Source organism: Passer domesticus, chromosome 1, assembly GCF_036417665.1.
Source record: "Passer domesticus isolate bPasDom1 chromosome 1, bPasDom1.hap1, whole genome shotgun sequence".
NCBI lineage: Eukaryota > Metazoa > Chordata > Aves > Passeriformes > Passeridae > Passer > Passer domesticus.
Genome location: NC_087474.1, coordinates 138,945,789 through 138,973,223, shown reverse-complemented (window position 1 = coordinate 138,973,223; position 27,435 = coordinate 138,945,789). Strand labels below are relative to the sequence as shown.

The window sequence follows — 27,435 nt, the reverse complement described above, 5'->3', positions numbered from 1 at the left end:
GGATATTATTTCCTTACAATGTGTTCATATGAAACACCAGTTCTTCACACATTAATAAACTGACAAAGGTCTTATTGCCAGCTTAAGAAGATGAGAATCTGCTATTGAGATAAAAGGAATGATGGGTATGTCAATGATGACCATTGCTTCTTGTCACTCTCTGTCAGGCACTACTGCCTTCATAAGCATGCTGTCATAACTAGAATGAAATTATTGCCAGATATTTAAGCACTCGAATTACTGTCATTTGTGAAAAAAAAGACTGGAAAAGCAGATAATGATTATCAGAATGATTACAAAGGCAGTTTCCATAAAACTGTGTTCCATAAAACACAAATATCTTCAAGAGGGAAAGCATGCAGTAACTTCAGAGTCATTTTACATGTTAAAACATTTTGTATTACACTCCTCCCTACATCTTCTTTATTTTCTTTTTATACCCTAAACAGCATTCAATTGCCAAAGGAAGTCAAATATGAGTTGTGGAGTCAGGACACGTTTGCTACGGAGTCCTATCAATAGCTTCCCAGTTGTCTTTGCTTTCAAGTGAACTTCACAGCTATGCCATGAATCTTTCAGATAGAATGGGAAAATCCCCACTGTTTCTGTAACTTCTCTTGGGTGTCCTGAGTCTTCCACATTACAGCTGGATCTCTGGGATACTGACCTCTGCATGATGTTGCTTTATACAGTGAAGTTAATATGCTAATGATGTATAAAAAAGTGTGTAACTTTTTCAGGTTTCATTTTATATCAGTCCCCAGAGGACCTGACAGAATTGCCACTCTATTATTTTATGTGTTGTATATATACACCTCTCCAAAGACAAAAGACTCCAGCTCAGAAGAACATACACTCTAAACAGACAGGAGGGACTGAAGGATGAAAGGGGCATGCCGAGATGAAACAACAGATTCATTTTCTCACAGCAGCTGAGAAAGGCATAGATGCCAGACATCTGAGCTGAGGCCAGTGTCCTATTGAGTAAGCTGTACTACCTCCTAACAGCAAAGTTGGAAATGCCTCACTTAACAAGGCATAATTTCCTCAATGTTTCCAAAAGTTTACAAATAGAAAGGGGTTATAACATGGGCTTTGCTTGCATCTTCCAAGTACCTGTTTGAGCTTCACCTTCGTGTCAAGACAAACCTACATGCCATTAAAGGTATTGCTTGTGGTTAGATGTCAAGACATCAGATGCCTGATCTGAAACCTTGTTTTTATTTCTGCAGTGATTTTCCTGGCTATAAAAGACAGATTCCTCCCCCAACTCCCCCCCCCCCCGCCCATCTATTAAATACTGCTTTTGTTTCCTGCTTTTTCTTTAAGAAACAGGTAAAAATGCTTTTACTTAATGTTCAAGTTTATTCTAATCTCAGACCTTTGTCATGCCAATTACACTATTTAGAAATGTACTAAAAGTCTATAATGCCTTAAAAATAAAGCAAATCCTGATGAAATGTACATATATTTTTCTTTTACATCAAGTACTCAAAATAATGAAATAAGAGGCAAAGGGACATATCACAATCTCCTATGTAGTTAAAAACTGGTATGTACCAGGAAAGCATGAATACAGAAGAGCATTCTATTCCTCACACACAGTAATAGAATCAATAGCCTCTCCTTTCTCATAGCTGGAGCATTTCTGCCTCACACATTTTGAAAGGTCAAAACTTCAGGGCGGAAATGAGAAGACACATGGCTTTTCCTTCAAAGGATAGGTGCCAAAGACCTACAAAAGGAAAAACTGACAAAAGAAAGGAACAGGAACACAATTTCTTATTTTATTTTCATGTTGTGCCTTTCTAAAACCCAACAAAGTCACAAATCTCAAGTGGTCAGGGAGTAACTCTGCTGCTGTGTTTAGGATGGGCTGGCTGGAATGCCCCATAGGTACCTCAACATCTCTTCTGCTGCAAGCCCTGTAGAGTGCTTGACTGCTTGTTTTAGGGGTTGGACAGATGTTTTGTGCGCCGTCCCTGCCTAACTTCAGTCTGCAGAACTACTACTGTAATGAAAACCAACTATTGTGGGAATCTCTTGTATGTATTTCAGTGGTCATATTAACCTCTTCCTTTGTGGGATAACCCATAGCTGACAGCTGGCTTTAATGCCAATTATTTCATTATCCATTTTCCAAATAAGCAGAGGCAATGGAGAATGCTAATACTGTTTAGTGGGGCACTGACAGCATTAGTTTTCTCATCACTTAGTCTCAAATGATGAAATTACAGGCTAAGTTGCTTGAGTTTCATAGCTACCGACACTGAAATAGTTTCCAGTACAGAGCTTATAAATGACATCAGAAGCCCTGCTGTTTCACCTCCTGAGTCACTCTCTCAAAAGTCTTTAAAATTCATGATTCAAACAACAAGACAGAGGAAAAGCTTTCAGGAGGTTGTTTCAGTGACTAATTAAATGAGACTACAGTATAAGGGAGACAATATGAAGTTTGCATTACTTCTTGTTTTGCTTAATGCAGTTCTGAATTAGTCCTGTGGATACACTAAACAGACTAAATTACAGCTCATGATTATCACAGTTACTTTTGCAATGCATTAACCTTTCACTTATTGCATTAGAGGACCAGTGACAGTGGGTAATCCAACCTAAACTTGCATGAAATGCTGTGAAATGAGGTGCCAGGGAAGGAAGCAGTTCTACTTCATAGAGCACAGGCTGACTAGACTCTAAAATAATATCCCAAACAGCCCTTGACTGGGAAAAATCCCACAAAACCCCATATAAATCTTCAACAGTAAAAAGCACTGGAAGTTCTTCCTCTATTCATCCAACCTCCGTCTTAAATTGTCAATGTTCTTTATTTTAATAAAAAAAAGAGAAAAGGGTAAGTCTCCCTAACTGGTGCTGCCTAAACATGACCCACTTGCAGGTTCACTCTCTAGGATGGAGAGATCCTCCACAGGCCCACTCATCACTAATTTTGGAAGCTATTTATACTTCTGCCACAGATCCCTGTGGCAATGCATGGTGTGCCTGAGCATTTCCTGTGGGCTCAGTACAGTTCTCACTTTGTGAGCTGTGAGCAGCACCCTCCATTTTTTCATTCCGCTTCCTACCACTGGTGGCTTAATACAGTTTAATCACACCTAACTCAGCAGCTGTTTCCCTACTTGAATAATCCTCCTCTTGCAGAAACTATTCAGTATTTCTTCAGGCTTCTGGTGATTCTTCTTCTCCTTTTCCTAACTTTGTTTCACCATTTCTGAGGTGGGAAGCCCAGTACTGCCTGCAAACACCAGCATGTGAATGGACTTGTGATGTGACTATAGCACACCACGACTCATCTCCTAAGCTTCCTTCCTTCCTTAGCTGCATGAAACAATGTTTTCTACCTTCTCCGAGTATTGACTTGACAATTTCAGACAATTATCCACAGTGATTCCCAGATCATTCTTCTTGAAGGTAACATGGGTCCTGTTGCTCTGTATCCATAGTTCCTATACTGCATCACTCCACATTTATTGACACAAAAGTGTCACTGCTTGTTGCATTCTTTATATATTTTCTACTGTAAGATTACTGTCACAGTTTCACAGTCAGCTTTAGTTTTGATATCAAATATTTGAAGTAAACTTTGCCAACTTGCTATCCTCGCTGTTCACTCCCTTTCCAGCTAACATGGAGTTTTGTGAACATCCAAAGAGACAAAAAAAAGGTGACTGTGACTTTCTCCATTAAGAAGACTGACAATTTATTTCTCCCTTTTGAAAATCAGGTATTTACCACAAAGGAGGAAAATGCCTCTCACCTCACAGTACTGTCCTCCTCTGTAGTCTTTGATCCAGGGGCTTTTCAAGACTCAGCTGTACTTCACTGACCAGATCAAGCTACAGAAATGGTTACAAGCTCTTCTGACAATGCCTTGCGAGACTGGTGAGGCATGACTTCTCTCTTCCAAAGCAACATGGACCCTTGAATTATTTTGTATTTTGTGTTCTGGCTCTGTGACCACACTGGCTAACTAAAACACATATCCCTGTTTAGGGGATTCCCTACTTACAGCATATAGATTTAGATACATAATCTAGGTACATTATTTAGGTACATAATTCTGTATTATATGCCTGTTTATGTTTGTAGATATTGTGTATATTTTAATATCATTTACTTAAAAAGTTGTGGTTTCCTTAAAATTATGAATATACCTACATATGTTATGCAGAGACTACTTAAAAAGTTGATAGTTGTAAAAGTCATTGTTGGATTTATAAATTCCTTACATTTTGCATTCTCTTTTAAACACTATAAGTGAAATGAAAGTCATTGCAAAATCAGCAGTTTCTCTAATTTAGAATTCTTTTTCATGTGTTTGTTTACGTCTCAGCTCAGTAAAGCAGTTAAATATTGAGTTGAGCTTGTGATTTATTTTAATGTCATTAAGCTCTAAATGTCACAAAAAGGGTCAAGTGAATACAGGGACCCATTTGAACCATCTTTTCCTGACCAAATGCATTTCTGTGTTTCTATCTGTATAACTGCACCATGTAGCTGACATTATAAGGTTGCTTAGAAACCCAAACTATTGAAGTGCTTTCTTCAACCTTCTCTGCTAGCCAAAGACCCTCCTGCTAACACCCAGGGCCAGACCCTTGCTTCATCCTGTTCTAACACCCTCCAAAATCACCCCAGAAAAGCTGTGGAAAGAGACACCCCCTAGACTGTTTAAAAGTCACATCTAGGGAGAGAGAACCATGAAAATGACCCATTTGTCAAGATTTTGAGTAGCATTTCTGTTTGCAGTAATTGTCTGCATTCATTTGCATTTTCAATCCTTTCAAGAAGCTTCCTTGTATTTTACAAGAAATGGAGCTATTTCCTAAGCCAAACTCACAAACCACTTTAGGCCTGCTTTTCTAGAGGATGCTGGAGACAGACAGGAAACACACAGGTTCTCATTTGCTGTAGCCTTTGCTCCTCTATATGATTAGAGCTGGATGTTTAATCACAAAGTTCCTGTAGGAGCCTTCCCACCAAGTAGCCCGCTACCAGAAATGCCAAAGGTCATGGGACCCAACTAAGCAGAGCTCCCTTCTGCCCAGATGGTGGTGAAAAGAATCAGCTAATGAGCATACTGGTGCTTAACTAATTATGAAAAAAAAATCTCAAACCACCAAACCAGTCACCTAATTAAAGTAAAACACATCCTAAGGACACTACAAGTCTGTTGTATTTTATATCACAGAAATCAAAACTGCATTATTTAACCACACCTACAGGATGAGCATGGTTTTACTGTCTATTTTTGCACTCCACTGAGACTATCAAACTCTTCAAGTTCATGGTGGATTTTAGATGTAGGATCATTATACAACACTGGAAGAATATATTTAGATGAAGGATCATTTAGGTGAAGAATATTTAGATGTAGGATCATTATACAAATCTGGATCATTCTACAAAGCTGGAAGAATACTATGCCTACAACAATAAAAGATCATTTAAAATATCTGTGGTTATTTGAGTAATGCATACTTGAGTTTTAAACCAGTAAGTCATTTCATAACAAGTTAGATGCTCCAGATATTGGTGATGAAAGAGCTTTTGCATTTGATCTCCAAACCAGTGTATATTTAGCTAGTCCATTAGTAACAGAAATGTTGAGAAGTTCTTGAAACAAAGTTCAAAGCTTATTGCAAGGTTCAGGACTATCCAAATGTGGGAATTTTCAGTAGGGTTGGGGCTCAGAGAGCCACAAAGCCTACAGTCCAGGGACACTTTCTGGGGTTGCAAAAGTCATGTGAAATGGAAATAGCACTGTACCAACACTGCTCCCTTCACACCTTTCTCAGCTGGCCCACCCATAGTGCAGGGCACCTCAGCTGCAAGCCACCACTGGGATTAGGGTTTAGAGAACCCCAGAATCTTTCTGCTCTAGTCTAAAGCCATGTTATCCAATGGGTGATGAACACAAAGTAGCAGGAATGAGTATATATTCAATATTTTAAGCAACAGATTGCATATTTTTGTCAGCAAAACTACAAAAGAACACACAAAAGAAGAAAGATAAAAAATAATTAAGGTACAGTGAAGACACCTGCTGCAACATTGCTCTTCACAGTCTCAGAATCTCTCTGTTTTAATGTTCCATGAAATTTCATGGGGCTTCATTAGGAAAAGAAAGGGGGAAATTAAAGAATTTCAGTCATTTAAAGTAAGTAAGTAGAGAAATTCCTCACACCTAATCTGACTGCAGTGTATCACTACTTGTACGTGGGGTCTGGCTAATCCACAGAGCAGAACTAATCCTAGAAGAAGAGAAAGCAAATAAGGCAATGACCCTAACTAGCATTCTTCCAGCCTGTAAATTTGATTTGCTGTGATAGTTATTGTGTCACAGAGCAAATGTGCTTGTCATAATGTTAATATATTAAGAAAAAAAAAAGCATATAAGCTCAGGAAGAACACTAAGAGAAGCTGACAAAATTTCAAGTTGAAAGTTTAAACTGTTTGCTTTCACTGAAAGATCCTCAGTTACATCAGTAAGTGCAAATAGCACTTGTCTTAAACACAGGCTTACTGCATTCTGTGTTTTACTACGCTGTTTTCTCATGAAGTTGAGCTTTACTTTGGTTTTGTTCAAATTAAACCTATATGGTTGAAGGCCTCAGTTAAAACATGGCAAGCAAAGACTGGTGAAAGTGTACAGAAACAGAACAAGGCACTAGTGAGTCCAGCTGCCATGAGTGCCAAGCTGTTCAGTACAGCTTTGAAAATCCTCCTCCAGAATCAATACAACTATCTCCATCACAATCATAATTTTGCAGAAATCAAGGCTCAATATATATTTTTCTCCATTTGTCAATAAAAACCTGCAAAGGCCTATTTAAAATTTTATATTTTTACAGAAATTTTTAGGTAACTCCAAAAGATATGTTTTACATATGATGCAATAAATGCTGATAATTTGATAACAGTGACCAAACTCTACACACTAAAAAGCAAATACACCTCTATTAGTTTAAATACTACCCGTCATCCTTCTAATATATTGTGTCCATGCTAAAACTTAAAGCAATGTTTACAGTTGTATAAATGGAAGTAATTTCAATTTGGATTTAGTCAAAGAAATCAAGCACATGCACACTTTTCTAAAGTTGTTTATGTTGCCACTGTCAAATACCACCTATAGACTAATGCAAAGGGACAAAAAGACCAAGTGATGATGATTGCCCAGAGCAAGATTTTTATCAAATGATTAGAATTATTTTAATAGAGAGAAGCTAGAATTTAATACACTAATTTAAAAATAAACCCTTAATCTCTGCATTGTTATGCTTGCCTTTCACAGGGGAAAGACATGCACCCCAAATGCAAATTTTCATCACCAGAATACCATTAGACTATTGGTTCCTTTCAAAAACATGCATTGAAGACTCTTTTTACAGAGCGGACACATAAAAACAAATATTAACATATATATACACATATATATCTACCAACCTACACACAATTGAAAACCTTTCAGGAGCCAAATGCACACTTGCAGAACAGAATGGCATGGTATATATTCAAAGGACTGCAACCAACACTCAAGTCAAACTGGGATTATAAACCTTAACTAAAAATAACCTGAATGAAAAATTTTTACACTCTGGCCAATAGTTACTTTACTTTGACATCCTCCCTTTACTTTTACATCCTTGCTTTAACAGGCATCAGATAGTAAAAAAAAAAAAAAAAAAAAAAAAAGACAGGATGATTTTTCTTGCTTTAAGGCCCATCATTGTAAAATAATTGTGCATGCTTATTGGTTGAATAGTTTCCATTTCCCACTCCTAAAAGAGAAAGAAAAAAAGAAGAAAAACTGGTAGGTCTCATTAGTCCTGGGTAGTCTAAGCTTAGCCTTAGCTATTATCAGATTCATCAGAAAAGGCAAAGAAAAAGCACAACCTTTTTTTAAATGCAGCCACTGAAATGAGAAAGCATTGAGAGAAGAAGAGCATATTTCCCCTGTCACATATTCCTTTCAGGGTCAAAAAGCACACAAGTGAGATTTTAAATAAGTAACTCATTCCAGGTAAGTACAGTCAAGCTGTTTCCAGGCTGACAGACTGCCATTACACCCCACCACTGCCAGCAGGGTTCCTTGCTGTGACTCCAAAGGTGGCTCTAGGTTTGGAAAAATAGGTGTAGTAGAGAAGATAACAATAACTACTTCATAATTAGATTCTTGTTCTGTGTATTGAGAGCCCAAGGCTTTTTGTGGAATTAGATGAGGCACCTGGAGTGCCTTTACCACCGTCTATTTTAGCAAATGGAGTGGCCAAGCATTCATTCCTTGAAACAGTAGAAGAGCAACCACACTTTTCCCTATCTCAACAAATTTAAAACACAATGCAAATATAAAGAAAAAGAGAATGATCCAAAAAAAGCAGCAAAAGGCAAGGAAAAATGCTATTCCTGATGGGGACATGTATTAAACACAATTTTTTTTTTTTTTTTTTTTCTTTTTTTTTTCTGCAAAAATGATGCTCTACACCTAAAACTGGGGGACAGATGATTTTGCCCAGGTAAATATAATGAGGACTGGAGCCAAGGGCCAAGACACAACTTGCAGATCTCAGGGAGGTGAAACCAAAAGAGGTCTGGCTGGGGAGGACTGACACAAGCCATGGGCACAGCAGTGATCCTGCCCATTTCCCACATTGCCCACAGATGCAGGAGAGCTGGCTCAGCAGGCAGGAGCTCTCACACCTGTTAAATTATTACAGTGTTTCTTAGCACTCTCTTACCTCAGGCTCCAGGAACCACAGGCAGTCCCTTCCCTCTTGCTCTCTAATTAGAAACTTGAAGTCATTACTTGGGTTAAGGGATAGTGAAATTGTCATTGGGGTGAGTATACTGAGTGAAAAAGTTTTTAATCTGAGATGTTCTCAAAAACAGAGGACTATGTCTCAAAAACATTATACCCTTAACAAATTTCCTGGCAGCTATTTGTCTGACCAAAACAGAGAAGTTGCATGGAAAAGATACAGAAAGCAAATGACATTTTTAACTGTGTGATGATCCCTTCTTCCCCTCAAGCATCCTGAAATAAAAGACTTAAATGCTGAGTGCTTGGAGGCTGCAACAGCATCTAGTGTATGTGCTTTTAATGATAACTGCACAAGAACATCTGCCCTAAAATCTAGCCAGCAGTGTTGGTGGACAAGAAAAGTACCCATAGTAATTAGGAAGTATAGGAAGAAGCAGGCAGACTAATTAAGTTTTCTCAGTACTTCCCATTTAGCATATCTTAGGGATTTAAAATTAAAGATGTGTATAATTCGGGCTGTTTTCAAGACTGAGATGTTTAAAACTTGTTGATTAGTTTTAGCAGCACAATGAAATCTTTTTCTTAGTTGAAGTCAGAAGGCCTAAAATTGTTTAGGCCAAGAAAACAAGCTGCTGCAGTAGGATGTTGAAGCTCTGACATGATCAGCCTGTGATCCTCACACTGCAACTCCGCAAAAGACTGAGAGCTGCCCTGTCCAACCCAACTCTTTCATGTTTTTGGTGGTTCCAAGCTCTAGAGAAATGGTGGCTGGAGCACTAATACCAATTTCAAGGTTGGCAGTGGCAGTTCTGTGCAAATATCTGAGGAATCTCCCTAGTCCTCCATAGGGAAAAACCCCACCCCTAAAACTAATCAAGGTTTTGCCAAAACAAGAAATTCTGGCCACTAGCAACCATCTATTTCTGCAACCTTTGAACAGTGACAACAAAAGGAGGGACCAGCATTGACTGTGTGAGTGCACAGAGCAGCCCACAAGACTGTGCCTCTTTCTCCAGTGGCTGCTGTGGATAAAAGGGCCTGGGTCAGGCTGCAAGGTGCACCAGTCAATGCCTGGGTGCAATAAAAATCACCATCACAACTGCCCAGCCTTCAGCAGTATTTGTCTCCAGACTCCCTTCAGTGACACCTGCAGCACACACAGCAGCCCTTAATTCTGCTCTGCAATATGAATGAAAAGACAATTGGTTTACAACTGTCTTTTATTATTTTTAAAAGACATTTCAAATGCATACAGCTTATCTCAGAGTCTCTGTAATTTGGAAATGAAGGGCTGCTGCTGCAATGTATTATCTGCCCATAGATTCAGTCAGCATTTTTAAAGCACAGAAAAGAAATAATGCGCAAGGAGTCAGAAACAGTAATTGCTATCATTAACACTTCCTGCTTGTCTCTGGCTTAAATCTGAAAATCAACTAAAAGATGCTTTTGCTTAGGAGTAGCTGTCCTAGAAAGCTGAAAGTCCAAGAACTTCCACAGCTCTATGCCTGTCACTTCACTTTCCCTCTTACCCTTTTCCTTTCCCATCTGCCATACGTTACCTTTCTGCTGGGACAAGCAGGAAGCTGCAGGCACCTCGCTGTAGCACAGGAACATAGGATTTACATTACACAAAGGCTCAAAGGAAAAACTTCATCATAATTTACATGTAACTCTTTAACTAATTCATCTAAGACTTAACTAACTCACAGAACATCCCTGCATCTAAAAGGGTACTGACTGTAACATCTATTGTCAGCCTAGTTACCCAGATTACTTAGCAGTGCTTAGTCTCTCTGCAGACTAGCACCACGCAAAACAGAAAACCAGATGAACTGGGGAAAACATCAAAGATTCAGTCAGCCTATTTGCCTCTCTCTGGTAGAAGCCAATGTTTTGAGAAAAAAATGGGAGAAAGGGGTCTCGTTCTTCAGCACACCTGTCCAGCCACCAACAGATTAAGGACTTTCTGAGTAGGAGCTTGCCTTCATATCTCTGTGGTGGACAGCCTTTGCTGGACCTTTGTCCCATGCAGTAATCCATCCTCGCTAAACGTGTGTTTGATCTTGGTCTTCAAAACCTCTTGTGGTGCTGGTTTCCTCCATTCAATTATATCCTGTCCAGAGAAGTGTGTCTTAAAGCTGGTTAGTGCTGATGCTCTGATTCTCTGGTTATGTTACAAAAGGTGAATAGTTACTCTCTATCATGTAATAGTGCTGCTTATATATATCTCTCATATAGTTTTTTCTTTTTTTTTTCCCCCAGAGATTATAATCATTTAGTTGGTGGATTCTACCTTAAATTAAATGATCAATCTGATAAAACCTGGAACTAGCCTGATTTCTGTCTGCATCAATGTCCAGACAGTAGCTTGTATAGGATAAAGATGGGTTTCCTTTGATTAAACTAATAATTTATAACCCATATTATCTTGCTGCAGTAATACATGATGCAAAAACTGCAGCCTTCTGGAATCCATAGGAGAGGCAGACCATGAAAGGCAGAACTACAGTACTAAGAAACACAGGGCTTTCCATTCTGTAGTAAATGACACAATTCTGTTTTTCTCTTTTCCCAACTCAAATGAAAAAAGGCACACAAAACTTTTTCATAAAGTAAAATAAACCAGCAAAAACAAATACTCCGATCATATGTATTTTCTTGACTCAATACATACATGAAATAAAATCTTTTAAAAAATCATATTTATCATCACTCTATACTTTATTTAAATGCTTATTCTTAGTGAAATATTCACAATTCTGTTATTTTCTATTCTAGTTTCATCAAAATAGATCTTGTTTATATAAATGAACACATGTTAGTATCTTTTTTTCTGAACAAAAATGCTAATCTACTGAGAGAAACTACTTCTGCAATGCATTCTATCTGTGAAGAAGGCCCAAAACACACACCTAGGATCAATGCCTTGAATGTCAGGCACCAAAGCATTGTGATCTCCAGATGTTACCAGAATACAGGATAGTCCAGAACCTTGGTGTACATAACAGCTCCCTTTGAACTAACTTTCTGATCCTATAAAATATGTATAAAATTCAAAGTTATGTTAATCACTAAAGCCGCCAGAAGTGAAAAAGGAAATTATGTGTACTGCAAGGTTGATCCAAATGGCATGAAAAATATACTCAGAGAGTGAAAAATGGAAGAATCTTTAGATTGGGGCACCATATGGGTCTGAGACTATTTTCTATTTTCATTATAGTCCAAAGCAATGGAGTAGAGTCTTCCTTCACTATGAGATGGCACTAATCAGGGACATATGGCAGGGGCATTGAGGGCATGATGAGAACTTTTTAAGTGATGTTCACGAGTGAGATACTTGAAAAGACAACTCAGGATAATGATCAAGATGTGCAAGCATAAACTACTACACCAAGGAAGGAAAAAATCAACTTCACATAAAAACCTGCTGCAAGTGGAAAGAAGTAACCATGTCTTTAGGTTCACAATGAGAAGAAATGAGAGTTAAAGCTCTTAAATTGCAGCAGGAATAGGGTAGATAGGAGAAAAACTTTAAGCACTATGAATAGCACTGGGACAGGCCATCTGGTCTATAATGTTTCCATTACAGCAAGTCTTCAAGTTCAGCTCAAACAAATGTGAATGACAGAGACATTGGCAAGACCATGCTGGAATCAAGAATATTTAGAGGTTTTCTAGAAACCTCCTTGCCAGCTCTGTGGTTCTTTGAAATCTCATCTGTTTGTGTGGCTTTCTGAAATAGCTGCTGAACAGACTAGATATCATCTTTTTTTGGTGATTGGCTTGACCCATGGCTCCAGCCAAGTTTGGCCTGTGAGGCAGAGGGAAATTCAGGATCACTATTCCAAGCGAACCCTGCAAATAGCAAGTAGACACCAAATTTCTGGAGTAACCTTGTTCTATTGTATGAACAAGAGCTTTACATCAGAAAAATGTCCCACTCCTAAATATTTCACATGAACTGCAATTCATATGTGTGTGGAAAACAGTGCTGAAAGGTATTCCTCTAGGAGTTATCCATTAAGGAATGTAAAGCAAAAAAAAAAAAAAAACTTGAAAATCACTTTGTGTCTTCACCAGTGACAGTTTTGGGTTTGTTTCTTTACATATCTCTGATCACTGTCCTTTCTCAGCCAGCTCCCATCAACTCCCATTGTGCTTTGGGTGTTGTTGCTGTGGGTTTGGATTTGGGGGGACAACCCTAGTTTAGGTAAAACCACCCTACTTTAGAATTCTTCATAATAACCTTTGTCCTCAGAGAATTTAAGTTTTTCTGTCTATCTAATTAACAACTCTAAGTTGTTTCCAGTATCTTTCAGGAGGTGAGGTGCTTGTGCACCAAATGAATTTTGGGATAGTAAAATGCCAATGCTCTAAACTCCCATGTCTTTGCTTGTAGGACAGAGTATCTACCCATTGCGAAATCAAGCTGCTCAACTTCTTTCTCCTCCACAATGCCACATTAATAGTTTTCAACCGCTTCCAATTTTAAATCCATAAACATTTTCTAACACACAGATTATCCCAACTGACAACAACTGGATAATCAAGTCCACTGACAACAAACTTAGTTTGCTCTTAGTAGGAGATGAGGCTGGACATTTTTAGGAGTAATCCACAATCCCTCAGGAGTCTGGAGAACAGACTTGGGATCTTGAAAATCCCAAGCTTTCTTTACTTTAGCTTTCTTTATAAACAACAGCAACAACTACAAAAATTCTTCTGTCCCAGAAGGTCATTGCTTTTGTTTAACATAATTTATAGAACTGAACTGCAAAAGGAGAAGTGCCTATTTTCTTTGGTGGATTTCCAAGGCCCCACATGGCAATTGAGACAGAACTCTGTCATGGGCACTGAAAACAGCTGTGAGCTGTGAACAGACTGGCCCTGATGTATAGTAAATCTTAATTAGGTTTTCTGCCTCTTTGCATGGGGGATTCCAATAAACTGCTTCTCTTGTTGAGATTCATGCTTTGTCCTTGCAGACAGATTTGTGCCCCTAAAATACATATATAGGAAGCTTATGCTTCCATCTAGGCTGCTCTGTTCTTTACATTCTACAACATTTGCTCAGGTGAAGCTCTTGTGCTAAATAGCTGCAAGGTCTAATGATTCCAGCAGAAGATGGATCAGCTTAATTAGGAAAGTAATGATGACTCCTTCCTCTTTATTGCACCCTATAGGCAGAAGGTAACTCACAAGCAGCCCTTGGGTAACTGTTATCATTAGGGAAACTGAGGAACTATAAACTGAGGAACTGAGGAACCATAATCATTGAACTATTGTTCAGTGATTATGGCAGATGATGTCAGAGACAAAACAGTAACCCTGTACTTTCTCTCCTATGCAGCCCACGATCCTTTCTTGAGGATTTGCCAATACAAAATACAAATGTATATTCAGTTTCTTTCACACTTAAGTATTTTTCTGTGGTCTGAATTGACCATGTCTGAATTGACTGAAATTGTTGCATTAAAACACATATAATATCATTGGAAAGGGATTTTTGGGAAAAATAAATTGGTATTCAATAAATTCTGCTCTTCAGAAATTCAATAGCACTGTAGGCCCAATCTGTAGAATGAGTTTTGAAGACAAACACTTAGAAAGGTTCCAATTCTGTGGTTTATAAATGTTAACAATGTCCTGGAAAGGCTGTCACTGGAATAATTTTGAGCCTGCTCTTTTGAGGAAGATGTCTTTATAAATTATTTCTGAGCTTTGTACTCGTTCAGTTTGGACTACTATCAAAAGCATTCTTCAAAGGCCTCAGACATTTACACCAAAAATGTCACCTGCAAATGAAAGTGTGTTGTGTTTGCTGCTTCAGGAAGGAACAAGTTTTCTGATTAATATCTAAAACTCTGTCAGTAAAAAGTATTCAGATCCTGAATCAAAATCATACTTGGTTCACATCTCCAGTGTGCTCTGCACAGTCAGCTGAGATGTTTCTACAGCCTCCTTTCCATGTAAAACTTGTGGAATTCTGGGGAGAAAACTGCTGTTGAAATGTCATATTATTTGCTATATTAGCTACAATAAATAATGAAAAAATACTAAGAAAGTAATTTCTGTATCTTAAAATCAAAAACTCTCAGGTCTGTGCATGGCAGCAGAATTGGAAAGCCAGGGGAAGAGGTACTGCTCATGGACAGAGGACAATGAAGTTAGGGATTACTTAGCCAAATAGGGCAAATGAAAACCAGTGTTGCTGGATGCATTGCTTGGGAGAGCTGGCCAATTCCAATGGAAATTGCTATCTATCATCTAGGAAAAGCTGTGGGAATTAGGGGAAGACCCCAATGATTGAAAAAAGGCAAATATTATGCCTGTTGTGAAATCTAAAGCAGCAGGATCCAGAAGCGTGTCTAGAGGCAGCCACTGAGTTGATTGGAGGGATGGAGCACCTCTCCTACAAGGAAAGGCTGAAAGAATTGGGATTGTTCAGCCTGGAAAAGAGAAACCTTTGGGGTGACATAATTGTGGCCTTCCAATACCTGAAAGTCGCCTACAAGAAAGATGGAGTGGAACTTTTTACTAGAGCATGTAGTGACAGGACAAGGAGGAACATGTTCAAAGTGAAATAGAGTAAGCTTAGATTAGATGTTAGGAAGAAATTCTTTACTGTGAGGGTTGTGAGGCACTGGCACAGGCAGCCCAGAGAAGTTGTAGATGCCCCCATCCCTCAAAGTGTCCAAGGGCTCTGAGCAACCTGACCTAGTGAGAAGTGTCCCTGACCATGGCGTAAGGGTTGAAACTAGATGATCTTTAAGGTCCCTTTCAACACAATTCTATAATCCTGTGATGATTCTATGAACTATAAACTAGAAAAACAGTCTCCAGGAAAATTATGGACTGGAGGAGTGGAATAAAAGTGGGTGGAAAACAGTCTGGATGGCTGGGCCCAAAGGGTCTCCATCATCAGTTTGAGGTGGCTGGTTATGAGTGGTGTGACCTGCCAGGTCAGCACCCTTTGCATCCTCAGCAATGATCCAGATGACAGGGTGGCCTGTGTCTTGCTAAAATCTGTGAAAGTAGCAGCTGTGTATGCTGGAAGGCAGAGCTGCTGTTCAGAGAGCTCAAAATCCAGAAGTGGCCTGACATGGACTTCAGAAAACTCATCAAAGGCAAAACCAAAGTTCTGCATTGGAAGAGGACAACCCATGTCCACAGAACTGGCGGGAGGTGCACCAGCAGTTCTGCAGAAAAGGAGCTGCTGCGCAAGAGGCACCAGCAAAACCTTGTGGCAATGAGGTAATGTAGGGGCCTCTTTGGAAATAGGCCAGCTAACGGGTCCAAGGAAGTGGTATTTTCTAAATATTATACTGTTTGTGACTCCAGAACAAGAAAAGGTGTGAACAAATTGGCCAGAGGAGACATAATCACCCTGGCTGGCTGATCAGCTTGTTCTCATAATTCTTTATCAATGCAGTATAACAATTACATCAGCCGTGTTCTGCTGTAGTTTTAAACTTGACTCCAAACCAATGGAAACTCTAAATAGCTGAGGATGAAGCAAGCCCTGAAGAATCCTATTAGAAACACTCATCGTATGACTTCATATAGGAAAGTACTTGGAGAGCTGCAAGCCAGACCTTAATACATTTAACCTCTGTCCCTCCCATCAAGAGTAGTATACATGTGGTCTTCCTGGAATGCTACTGAATGCTTTATTTTTATTCAGCTTTTAATACTGATGCCATTACAATTTGTTTTCCAGGAATGAAATCCATGAATCCACAGATATTTCTGCTGCTGTTACTAACAACCATTCTAGGTCATTATAAGCTTGGTGAGAAATATCACAGCATTTCCATAATATCAATGTGTCTTATTTTTCATACAGTGAAATTTCTAAACGTAAAAAAATAAATAAATTGTGGAGAGAATCTTATTTTCCTCCCTCACTTTTTTTCCATTGGCAAACATCTCCAAATTCCTTACAGAACTCTGACTAAACTCTTTTTTTATTATTATGTTTTCTTTCTGTTTACTTAATTATTTGCATGAGCTTCACCGAAGCCAAGGACAGTTCTAGGAATAAGGCTTGACTAACTTGTACTTCTGAAATGCTTATTTAACATGTTAACACTGAGCTCTGTGTGTTAATGTAGAACACTTGTTTTTTAGGATCAACAAATGGCAAATACTTCCATCTGATAAAGAATATTTCCACCCACAGAAACAGAATTCAGCTTTCCTAAGCAGCAAACAATAGAGAATTAAGATGTCTCTCAGAGGCGCAGCGAGAATAAAAACAACCACACCCCACATGTGAATGAGATCCTCAGTTGGATATTTTCAGTTTCTTTTCTGAGACAAAGTATATTCTGATGCTAAAAAGGTGAGTTGGAGAAGCAAATTTATTGATGTTTTTTGAGATGTTTAGGAATTGCTTCCAGGAAGAACCTATTTATTAAAAGGGTCACTTATGCCAATCCATCTCATGTAAGTTTTTGAACAGTAAGCATCTAAAAGTAAAGAAGAAATAAAAACTTAGTGATAGTCAAAGGAAGAAGAGTGATAAAATAAGAGAGAGAAGTCTACTAGCCAAAAAGTGCAAGAACCATTACAATTTGCGATTTTATTTTAAACACCCCAATTTAAACTTTCATTACTACATTAATGAGTTTATATAAAATTAATACTGGCTTGAAAGTACTGGAACAGTTTTACTTCTAGGATGCTAAAAGCCAATCAGAATGTCAGTGTGTCAAACTAATGTACTGCAATATTAGTACAAGATTATTTTAAAGCTATCTTGCCTAAGTTTATTAAAAAAAAAAATTAAGAGCCATGGAATACCAGCTACATAACCTGTGTGCTGTAATTCTTTTACTTGTGACCACCAAGAAAACTTGCAAATAAAATGCATCACAGATACTGAAGAGAATACCTAGAAATAAAATAAGAAATTCAGCAATGTGTTTAGAAGTCCAGCAATGTATGATACCATTTTGCAATTTTTGGTTTCACAGTTCAAATTTCCTCTGGGATCGGCAAGTTAATGATAGTTCTATTTTTGTAACGGTAATTAGGATTATATAAATGTTGTACAAATGAAACACAAGAGTTTATGATATTTTAAAAGCTAGTCTGAAATGGGTGAGGCTTAAATGAGAAAGAAGCATTTCATTATGAAAATGCTTGCAATATTTACTAGTAGATTCACAGTTATTTTAGGGCCAGCAAAACCCATTACCATCACACCTTCCGAGTAACACATGGCAGAGAATTTCATTTTCTATCTACTCCATCATGCCCATTTCTCCTGCTTGAATTACCCTGTACTTTTTGAAGGACACCTAAGTCTTGTTTTACACATTCAAAATGACAGAGAATTCACCAAGTTTGCAACGTTCTTCTGGAGCTCGCTAACATTATCGGAAGAAGGGGTTTGCTTTCATCCACTTTGACTTTGTTTAGACTCAAATAGCCTGAATTGCTAATGAGAAATATAATACAAAAGCCCTCTTAAAACTACCAGGAAAATTTGCATTCAGGCACTGTGCCTAATTGCCCGACTTCATCCCTCTCTCCAGCAGTATTATCCCAGATGCATTTTTGCATGGTGTATGTCTAGTCTATGTGAAACAAAAATACCCTTGCAAATCTGATGCTTCCTGTTAATGATTAGAAGTAGACAATGCTCCATTGTGCCAAAACAAGACTAGCCCAAGCAGAGCAAAGGCGGAAGGAATTGTATGTAAAGTATTGTCAAATTTGTCTGGTGGTCTAATAGTACAACTTATAAGAAAACGTCGTAAGTTACAGACTATTCCTTTCATTAAGTGATTATTCTCGAAGATTTTATTAACTTATTAAAAACAGAGAAGGTCATATGAAAGGCTAATATAACTGAGACACTATGTTAAACTATGTGCCTTTTAAGAAATTGACCTTCATAAAAAGTTGCAACATATTAAATTTATTTAATTACTCCAGAGTACTTTCTAATTTCAAAAGCCTATTTTATTGGAACAATGATAAATTAGAGAATAGATGAATTATTTTACAGATTAATACACACAGTTCTTTCTGCAATCAAGATTTTAAATGGGTCTAATAGCCTTAGCACTTACAGTGGGTTCCTAAAGTGCCAAGCAATTATAATTGTTCTCTTAGCATACTGGTGTAATTTAATACCACCCGAGTTGCAAATGATTTGGCTTTTGCAGTGGAACACACTCATTCACCATGATGATAAATATGAATTTATGAATGATAAAATAAGATATTTAAAAGGAAAAGAGTGCCCCAGAAAAAGCAATACCACATTGCTAATTATGAGACAAAAGTTCTGGTACATCTCAGACTTACTGAGATCAAGACTGAGGCAAGACATATATGTACACCATAAGCCCTTTAGCCCTCATTTCCACATAAAAATAGTAGTTTGTGTTGGCACTATGCTCAACAGATGTCCAGAGCAATGGGAACTCAGCAAATATAAAAATGTAGCACCTATGGAGTACCTAAAATTACCTAGGTACTTGTAATAGTGTCCCTAAAGCTTAGTTCTGTGAGTAGTGTTCAGGAGTTTTGCCCAGCTTTTTGCAAATGCCTTGAGTTTGTCACGTTGTCAAATACCTGGAGCCCTACATATGATTTCCTGTGCTAAACATCTCAAATTGCAAGTGACACAAATGCTGCCTAGTAAAGTGAAGAAGTTTAATGCCTACTATTCAGAGATTTTTTTCCCCCCCCTCTCATCTTGTAGGAAGGTTTTGTCAAGTGCAACACTCCTTACCCCTGCAGCATCAAGTCCAAGGCTTTTCAGAATTGGCTATGAAGCCCTAGATTATACATCTGATATTTCTTCTGGGTTTGTTCTTTTGGAAATAAAGAGAAGCTTAGAAACTGGGTGCAAAGATCCTGCCCAAGCCCGTGGCAGTACGAAACAGGTAATCTGACAGGCAGCATTTCAAGCATCACAGTGGAGAATCACTTCCAAATAGTGACACAGCCAAGAACGAACACTTAGAATTTGGGAAAGAGAGTTTGCTCACTTATTTGTGTCCAGCTGAGAACCTCAAGATCAGGAGTTTTCCTGCTATGCTGCTTTCTTGGACATGTCCCTGGCTGACACCGAGCAGAGGAGCAGGCTTGTGCCTGAGTCTGGTGCTACAGGGATGATGGGGACAGGAGTAAGAGAGGGCAGCATGCTCCAGAAAAGGGGTAGATTTAACTTCTTACATAATACAAAGGGAAATAATCCAAGTCAAAATCTGGTGTCTCAGGCCAAAATACAGCATATTTTAGATGAAGGTAATAAAATAGCACTATGAACATGTAAAAATGAGAGAAATTATATTATAGTCTTTGTTTGCCACATCTGAATGACTAATAGATTGGGTTAGTAATGAATTTTTGATTTCTGAAGAAACACTAAAATTAAATGGACTACTGGTTTATTAATTTCTGGAAGAGCAATTCTTCCTTTTATGCAGTGTAACAAAAAATCAAGTCACTGTGGAGACAGAGAAACACAAACAATTATCAAGGTTCAAAGGGACAGTGTAAAAGGAGTTTCACCTTTAGGCCACTGGTTGATTTTTAAAAGAGGAATTGAAATATGCCTTTGGGGAGTTGTTTGATGTCCTGGGTCAGCCTGATCTCAAATACAGCTTAGTTCCCAACAGACAAGTGTTCCCATCATAAGCACTGCATCAACAGATAACCACCCTGACAAGCAGAAAGCAGCATCCTTGAACCAGTTTTCCTGGAAATAATGTATCACAACAGCCATTCCTCTGCAAAAATACAAAAGCACCTGTTTTCCTCTCCCCAACTGGATTCCATAATTCAAATAAAAACACTTCATCCCCCCTTCTCAGATTCTTACAGGGAAGGCTGATCCAGACCCAGGGCTGTTACCTTAGGAACTGCTCTAAATCACATTCAAAGCATTTTGGTCATCATCAAATACATGTGATAATCAGATACTTCACTTTTTCAACAAGAATATCCTAGCACTGGTTTAACAGGGCTTGCTTAATCGTTTTTTAACCCTTTCAGACACTGAGGAAACTAGTTGTGAAACCAAATAAATAAAGCCAACCAACATATCTTCCCACCTATATCTGCAAATTCTAGCCAAACTTAATTTGGGTTTAGTGTTGCAAAAGAACAGCTTTATGTGCCACTATCTAGATACATCCCTAATAAAAAAAAAATTGAATTGAACACTTTATAAGAAAGATGAGGAAGATAAGTGTGTAATTATTAAATGAGCAGCCTTAGAATCAATGGTCATCTCAAACTGTAAAACAACATAATAAAATACAACACCACAAACCCCCCTTTCCTCTGATTTATGCTTCATGAAAAAGCAAAACAAATGTTACACAAATATTTTCAGTAGCTGAAAACTGGCTATCAGTACAAAACCACAACTACAGACATTCCTCACTGCTGGGCTGAACTGTTCTCAAAACAATCCAATGTAAAGGCCACTGACAAATATTTCTAACATTCTGCAGTCACCAAGAACCAGGGTGCTGTGTTTGGTGCAGATCACATTGCTTGTGCTTTAGAGGTATTTATTTAGGCTTCAGTCTATGGTTTACTAAGGACTCTGAACTCATGGCCTCTCTCATCCTAAAATCTCAGAATAATCACTGCTGTTTAGTAGCATTTCATTGCATGTCCATCAAAAATAAATATACTCAAAATAGCAGAAATTAAGAAGTTACAGTCTCTTTGCCTATCTCAGCTATGAACAGTTCTGAAAAACACAGAAACTGCCCTCTGTGGATCTTTCAGACCAAAAGATTAGGAGGAGAAGAATATTAATAGCATCTAATAAGGTGAATCCTGGAAATTATTTCACACTGAAAAGGGGAAAACTCAAGCGAGATTACATCAGAAACCATTCTTATGGTTCAAGAAGTACACCATATTTTCTGTCCCTGTTGCAGAAACAAAGCCACCAAGTATATTTTCAAGAAAATATTTAAATAAAATTGATGAAGTGTCAACACTTGACTGCTTGTTTAAATTGAACATAATTATAAAAGCTGTTACAGAGTGTTCAATTTGTTTCAATGTTACTATATATCATAAAGGCTCATTCAAGCAGGGAGAATACTGCAGACAAGGCATGAAGATTAGAAGATGTCTTAGACTTCTCCCTGGAACAGCATGAAATACAATCTAAAGCAGCCAAAATTCTTTTAGTGGAGCTAATTTCTTTTCACTGGGGCTTTATGAAGAAAAGAATCAGTGTTCCTTTATGCTGCAAGAACACTTTGCTATTTGATTAACTGGAAGTTAAATGAACCAAAGTTCCAGAAAAAAAAAATCCACCATCAATTAATGTGACAAATTCTTAATAGGAAAACAAATCAGATTTACTTGAAAACTGAGGTCTTGGTTGTGGTGTATTTGTGTTTTCCCAAGGCTGAGTTTATATTCCCAAGGTTTATATTTTTCATAGTTAATGCTTTCTGAGGAGTACAGATGTCCATGGGACAGGGCTTTTTCCTGCATTGTTCCTGCTGAGTAGCCCAAAGATCAAGAGGACCACGGCAAGCTGTAGCTGCTTATGCTCCAGGTGCACCACAGCTGATGAGAAGTGGTGTGCAAGAGCTCAATGCCTGCTGCCAGCACAAGCACCACTCACATTATCAACTGAAAATAAGGCATTTGAATGTTAAATTTTTCTCTCTTCTTTCATGATCTGTCACACTCAGATGGGAAGCACAAGGCAAGTCCCCAAGGACCCCCTAGAATGCTGCCAGCACCTTACCTAGGAAATAATTCTGATACCCTTGCATTTTCTAAACATAGGGTGAGTGGTGAATTCTTATATTCCATCTATAACACAGATATGTTGGTCTGAAATTCTGGACCAGATATCTTTTCACAGGCACTTCCAGGCTGTGGAGGATGATGCATGGCCACAGCTTCTCAGCAGCACTTACAGACTCTCAAATCAACTCAGCACACCATTGTCACAGCTGCATGACATGGTACTGAACCGATTCCACTTCACCCAGAGAGCAGGACAGAAGCTGAATTCTTACCTGTTTAATAATATCCATTCATCCATACTTCTTGCCCAGTATAGATATTTTGGTTTCAAAATTAAACATTCATACATTTATCAAGGCAGTCAACTTTATGGTATCTCTGTACACCCTAAGTGGGGGAGAAGCAAGGGGTTCTGACCATAAATACGAATAATATATTACATGATTCACTCTCTTCCACAAGGTAAAAAACAGCAGTTAATTAAATATTAAAAGATTCTAAGCATATAGTAGCAAATAGTAAAACTAGCATGAGAAATGTGCCTGCCTACTTCAGCCATAAAACACAGGAGAAAACCTTAAAATTTAAAACTGATGATAACTTTTTTAATACCACTGTTATGAAACTTTTCTTTCTACTATTATTCAAGTGGAAATTCACTAAGGCTTCACTCAGGCTGTCCTCCAGTTGGGATTCTTGTGCTCTGAAAGCCTCTGTCTTAGCATGGGGGTCGCCTGCATGGGGGTGCTGCCAGTGGTGGATCTCTCACAGCTTAAAAGTTTCTTTGCCAACAAGCTGCTCCTCACTTGGAGTCAGATATAATCCTCAAAATAAACCCCTAAACTACTTCAAACTTTTCAGAATTTTACCCCTTTTTCGCACCTTAATGACTCATAGCTTTTTAAATGTCACATCTCAAAAACATTGTTTCTCCAGCATATAAAACAGAGAGAAGAAGCCCTGAATTTCGAAGTAAAACTAATAATAATTTAAAAATATTTCTTCTGTATTGGAGAATTCCCCTCTGCCTTGGTTTACTATTTATAAACCACCAGTCTGGGATTAATTATTATAAATCCTTAAAGCCGAAAAGAAGATTTTAGGCATTTTATTCTACGTATAATCTATACCATTATTAAACTGCAGCTCAAATGCACTTTATGTCCTATTTCTGCTGGTCACCTTTTAACATTTATGCATTTTACCTATGGTAAATTTTACTCCCTGGGAGAAAGAATTTCTTAGTACTCTGAAAACATGGGACCACCCATCTGACGTGGCAGGGCTCAGTGGGAGCAGTGTTCCCTGCCAGCTCCAGGGACACTCACCAGGCACGCCGTCTCTCATCCAGTAAGAGATGTCTGTTCCATCTGCAGTGTCGTAAATATCCGTAACATTGATGGGCTGCAGCAGAGTCATGATCTCCCTCACGATGTCCCGGGCTTTAGCACTGCCAGAAAAACCCAGTCCAGTTGGCTGGAAAGTGCCCTCATCAGACTCCATAACAATATCAAAGTTGGAGATATTTTCCTAAACATGTAAGAAAAGAAGGTATTATGCTGTGGTTGTTATTTTGGATGGCATCATATACTGGATTCTAGGTGTCATTGTGAGCATACCACGACAAATTTGTTGTCAGAAGCAGAGAAATGCTTCCTGTGAAAATGTGTACGTAAGCATAAATGAAGGGACCCATCTTTCTGTATGGAAATGGCTGAAACAGTTCAAATTACATTCTGATATAACATACCAATATTCTGTAGGACCCACAACATGACTGGTCTGCTGTTTCCAAATACTTGCTTTCAGATCTCTGAAGTGCCACCTAGAAAGGTAAGCCATCACCACCATACTGCAATTTTCATTTACAGCTCTCCCTTTCTTCTCAGACTTGAGGCTCTGAAATTCTGTTGCAGTGGAGAGGGTGTGAAGTCCTTTGGCTTTACAATTAGAGGCATCCAAAGCCTTCATAGACTGTGAGGAAGTCTGTTTAAAAGCCAGCTGCTGCCTGTTCAGAAACACATTATTTTCAATATAGCATATAGACAATTCTGATATCAACTGGAGGATTGAAATGCCAAGGTTTTCCCCCAGACCTGAAGAAATAATATGTATTTTAAGGAAAATTTGTGCTTCCAAGGTAAATCCTCACAAGAAACATGAAAGGTAAGAACTTTGAACTTTGTGTACAAGTAGCATAATAACATTTGCTTTTAGTGTGTACTTGGAAGAATATTTTAAGCTAAAAGAACAAATATTAGCAATTTATTTACTTACCATATTTGTTTAGATTGCTCAGTTACAAAGGTCTAATTTGAATTAAATACATACGGATTTTACATGACTGAAGATCTCATTAAAAAATGAGATCTGGGGAGGCACATAACTTTTAAAAAAGAGTTTATGGTCATGTCAGGCAGAAAACAATCTATACTTCAGGCCTCCTTGAATGTGACTAAGAGAACCTACTGCAGGTTTTACTCCTATGCCCAGTCCTCATGCCTGAATTTTATGGCTGCCATAAGTTATTTATTACAAGAAAATCATTACAAGGGATATGTGATAGCAGCAACTAACAGATCCATGTCACTACCAGCACATATAAGCCTACAATTCAGCAAATAATTATTTTACATTTTTTCTGTATATAAACCAAAATATGTACTACAGGTGGCTGTGAATAATTCACATAAGTTTTCAGATGTCCTTTATAGAATTTGCCAAGAACTGTTTAAGACTTTTTTTTTTTGAGTGAAACAATTCTAACAGAGCAAAACTATTCACTTTTAACTTAGAAATATACCTAGTAGTTAAAAAAATTAATATAAAATCTTTGCATGATAAAGAAACTGTACATGTTATAATACCTTAAGATAACCAATTTATCTACCCATTTAACTACTGGAAATCAATGTGCAAATAACCAATCTTGTCACCTTACTGGCAATCACCATTTTTAGACAGTGAAAAACAACTTCAGTTTGTGAAAGATTAAATGTAAATAATTAGGCTACATATGGTGTTTAGGCCTATCCTCAAATGCTGTCCTGAGGTTATGAGCTTCAACGTGAATCATGATTTACAGACTGTCTGAGTATACTGGGAGAGAAGCAGGCCAAGAAAAGCACACTGCAGGCTGAAAGGGACCAGTGATGCTCCAATGCCATAGGTATAATAAAAAGAATGTCTCAAAATGTAAATCTTCTTTATCATATGCCCAAGGAGGAAGCCCATATTTCAGTGTGCTTCTGAATTGCCAATGAAAGCTAACTTAAGTATAGTGAGCCCTACACAAATATGATGCTGTGGTACTCAGCTTCTTTGGCTGAGTTTCCAAAGCAGGACTTCTGTTCGTTTTTAGAGCAGCTGAAATGAGGAAAGCAATAAGGCCAGGGGAAGGGCAGTGAAGTGAGGAGAAGAGTGAGCATGGGAACAACACGGACACCTAAAAGAAATCTCTCTTATCACTCAAAACAACTGAATGCCTAAGTTCAAGAATTTCATAAACTACTACTATTGCAGAATTGCTGTGCTCTTCAGTTGTGTTTTCTCACATGAATGTTTGCATGTGTTTCTAATATGAAACTGTAAACACACCACCCACAATACGTTACACCATATTGTTGTTCTGTAAGAAAGCTCTTCAGTTCTGAGAACGTGCTGGAGAGGCATGAAAACAGGATATCCTAGGGGGAGAAACTGACTTCACTGGGGAGCAAAAAAAACCCGGTCACAGCTACTTGAAATACCACGTGTCCTTGAGAAAGCTTTTTCCATATCTGGTCCACTAGAAGATAGGACTACTTATAAAACTACTTACCATCAAATTTTAAAGTTGCAGTCTTAAAAAAAGTTAGATTGGTTTCCCTGGTCCCATTTTTGTACATCTACATTGGCATTTCTACTTACACAGAGAGAAACATGCTGGAAAACATGCTTAAAATGTACTGCTTAAAATAGTGAAGATTCTTTGTTATCATTTGCCATCTATGATGCAGGCATAATTGCCACTAACAAAGTGAGGTGAGACCATACATTCCCCTTGACTAATTCAAAGGAACAAACAAACCAGAAAGATAAAAAAAAAATAATTGCAGACTCAGCTGCTTCCTTCAGTCATTCTCCTAGTGAATGTACCATCTAAATAAGCATTCTAAACTCAGCATGTAATTTTTTTTCAGAAAGTAATGTCCTCTGCTGCATCTTGATATTGTGCCACTTCTCTTGGTATGCACTAGAAAATTAAAACTTCTCTGTGTAACCTGCTGCCTAATTCTCTGAACATCAAAAGAGACTTTTATCCTTTGCCTTCTTATGACTCTGTTGCAGAGGAGGTCATCTGTCTTTATTATGTCATCTTTAGCTCTTCAATTGAATTTTTAAATGAAACATTACAATAAATACTGCATGAGAAAATTGGCTTTCTACAGCTTGCTATTCTCATTGAATACACAATTAGGCACAATTCTTACCAATAGTTCTCCTATTTTAAGTTTTTAATTTAAATTCATTTTATTTCTCTTTTCTCTATAAACAATCTAATTTTTGTCTCTGCTAAGCAGAACTAAAAATATAGATACTCGTCATCTCTAAGGCAAAAACCTGATAACATGAAATCACGGAATCACAGAATGGAAAAGGTTAGAAGGGAGCACAGTGGATCATCTGGTCCAACCTCCCTGCTCAAGCAGGGCCATCCCAGAGCACATGGCACAGGATTGTGTCTGGATGGTTCTCGAATATCTCCAGTGAAGAAGACTCCACAGCCTCTTGGCAATCTGTTCCACTACACCTGCACAAGTAAAGAAGTTCCTCCCCATATTCAGGTGGAGTTTCCTGTGCATCAGTTTCTGCCCGTTGCCTCTTGTCCTCTTGCTTGGCACCACTGAGAAGAGCCT

The 27,435-nt window shown here is 38.1% G+C and overlaps 1 protein-coding gene across 9 annotated transcripts in view; it reads right to left on the bottom strand.

The window, feature by feature from the left end:
- Nucleotides 1-27,435, bottom strand: part of CPQ (carboxypeptidase Q) — a 147,619-nt gene that overhangs the window by 4,493 nt on the left and 115,691 nt on the right. For 4 of the 9 annotated variants that reach the window (XM_064392375.1, XM_064392396.1, XM_064392407.1 and 1 more), the window contains exon 7: nt 23,866-24,067. The exons of 2 other annotated variants lie outside the window; for them this stretch is intronic. In XM_064392375.1, the coding sequence (XP_064248445.1) occupies nt 23,866-24,067 (202 nt within the window). Of the gene's footprint in view, nt 1-23,865; nt 24,068-24,093; nt 24,363-24,399; nt 24,546-27,435 lie in introns of those variants that run through there. 3 more of the 9 variants (XM_064392453.1, XM_064392386.1, XM_064392444.1) reach the window with 3 other exon arrangements.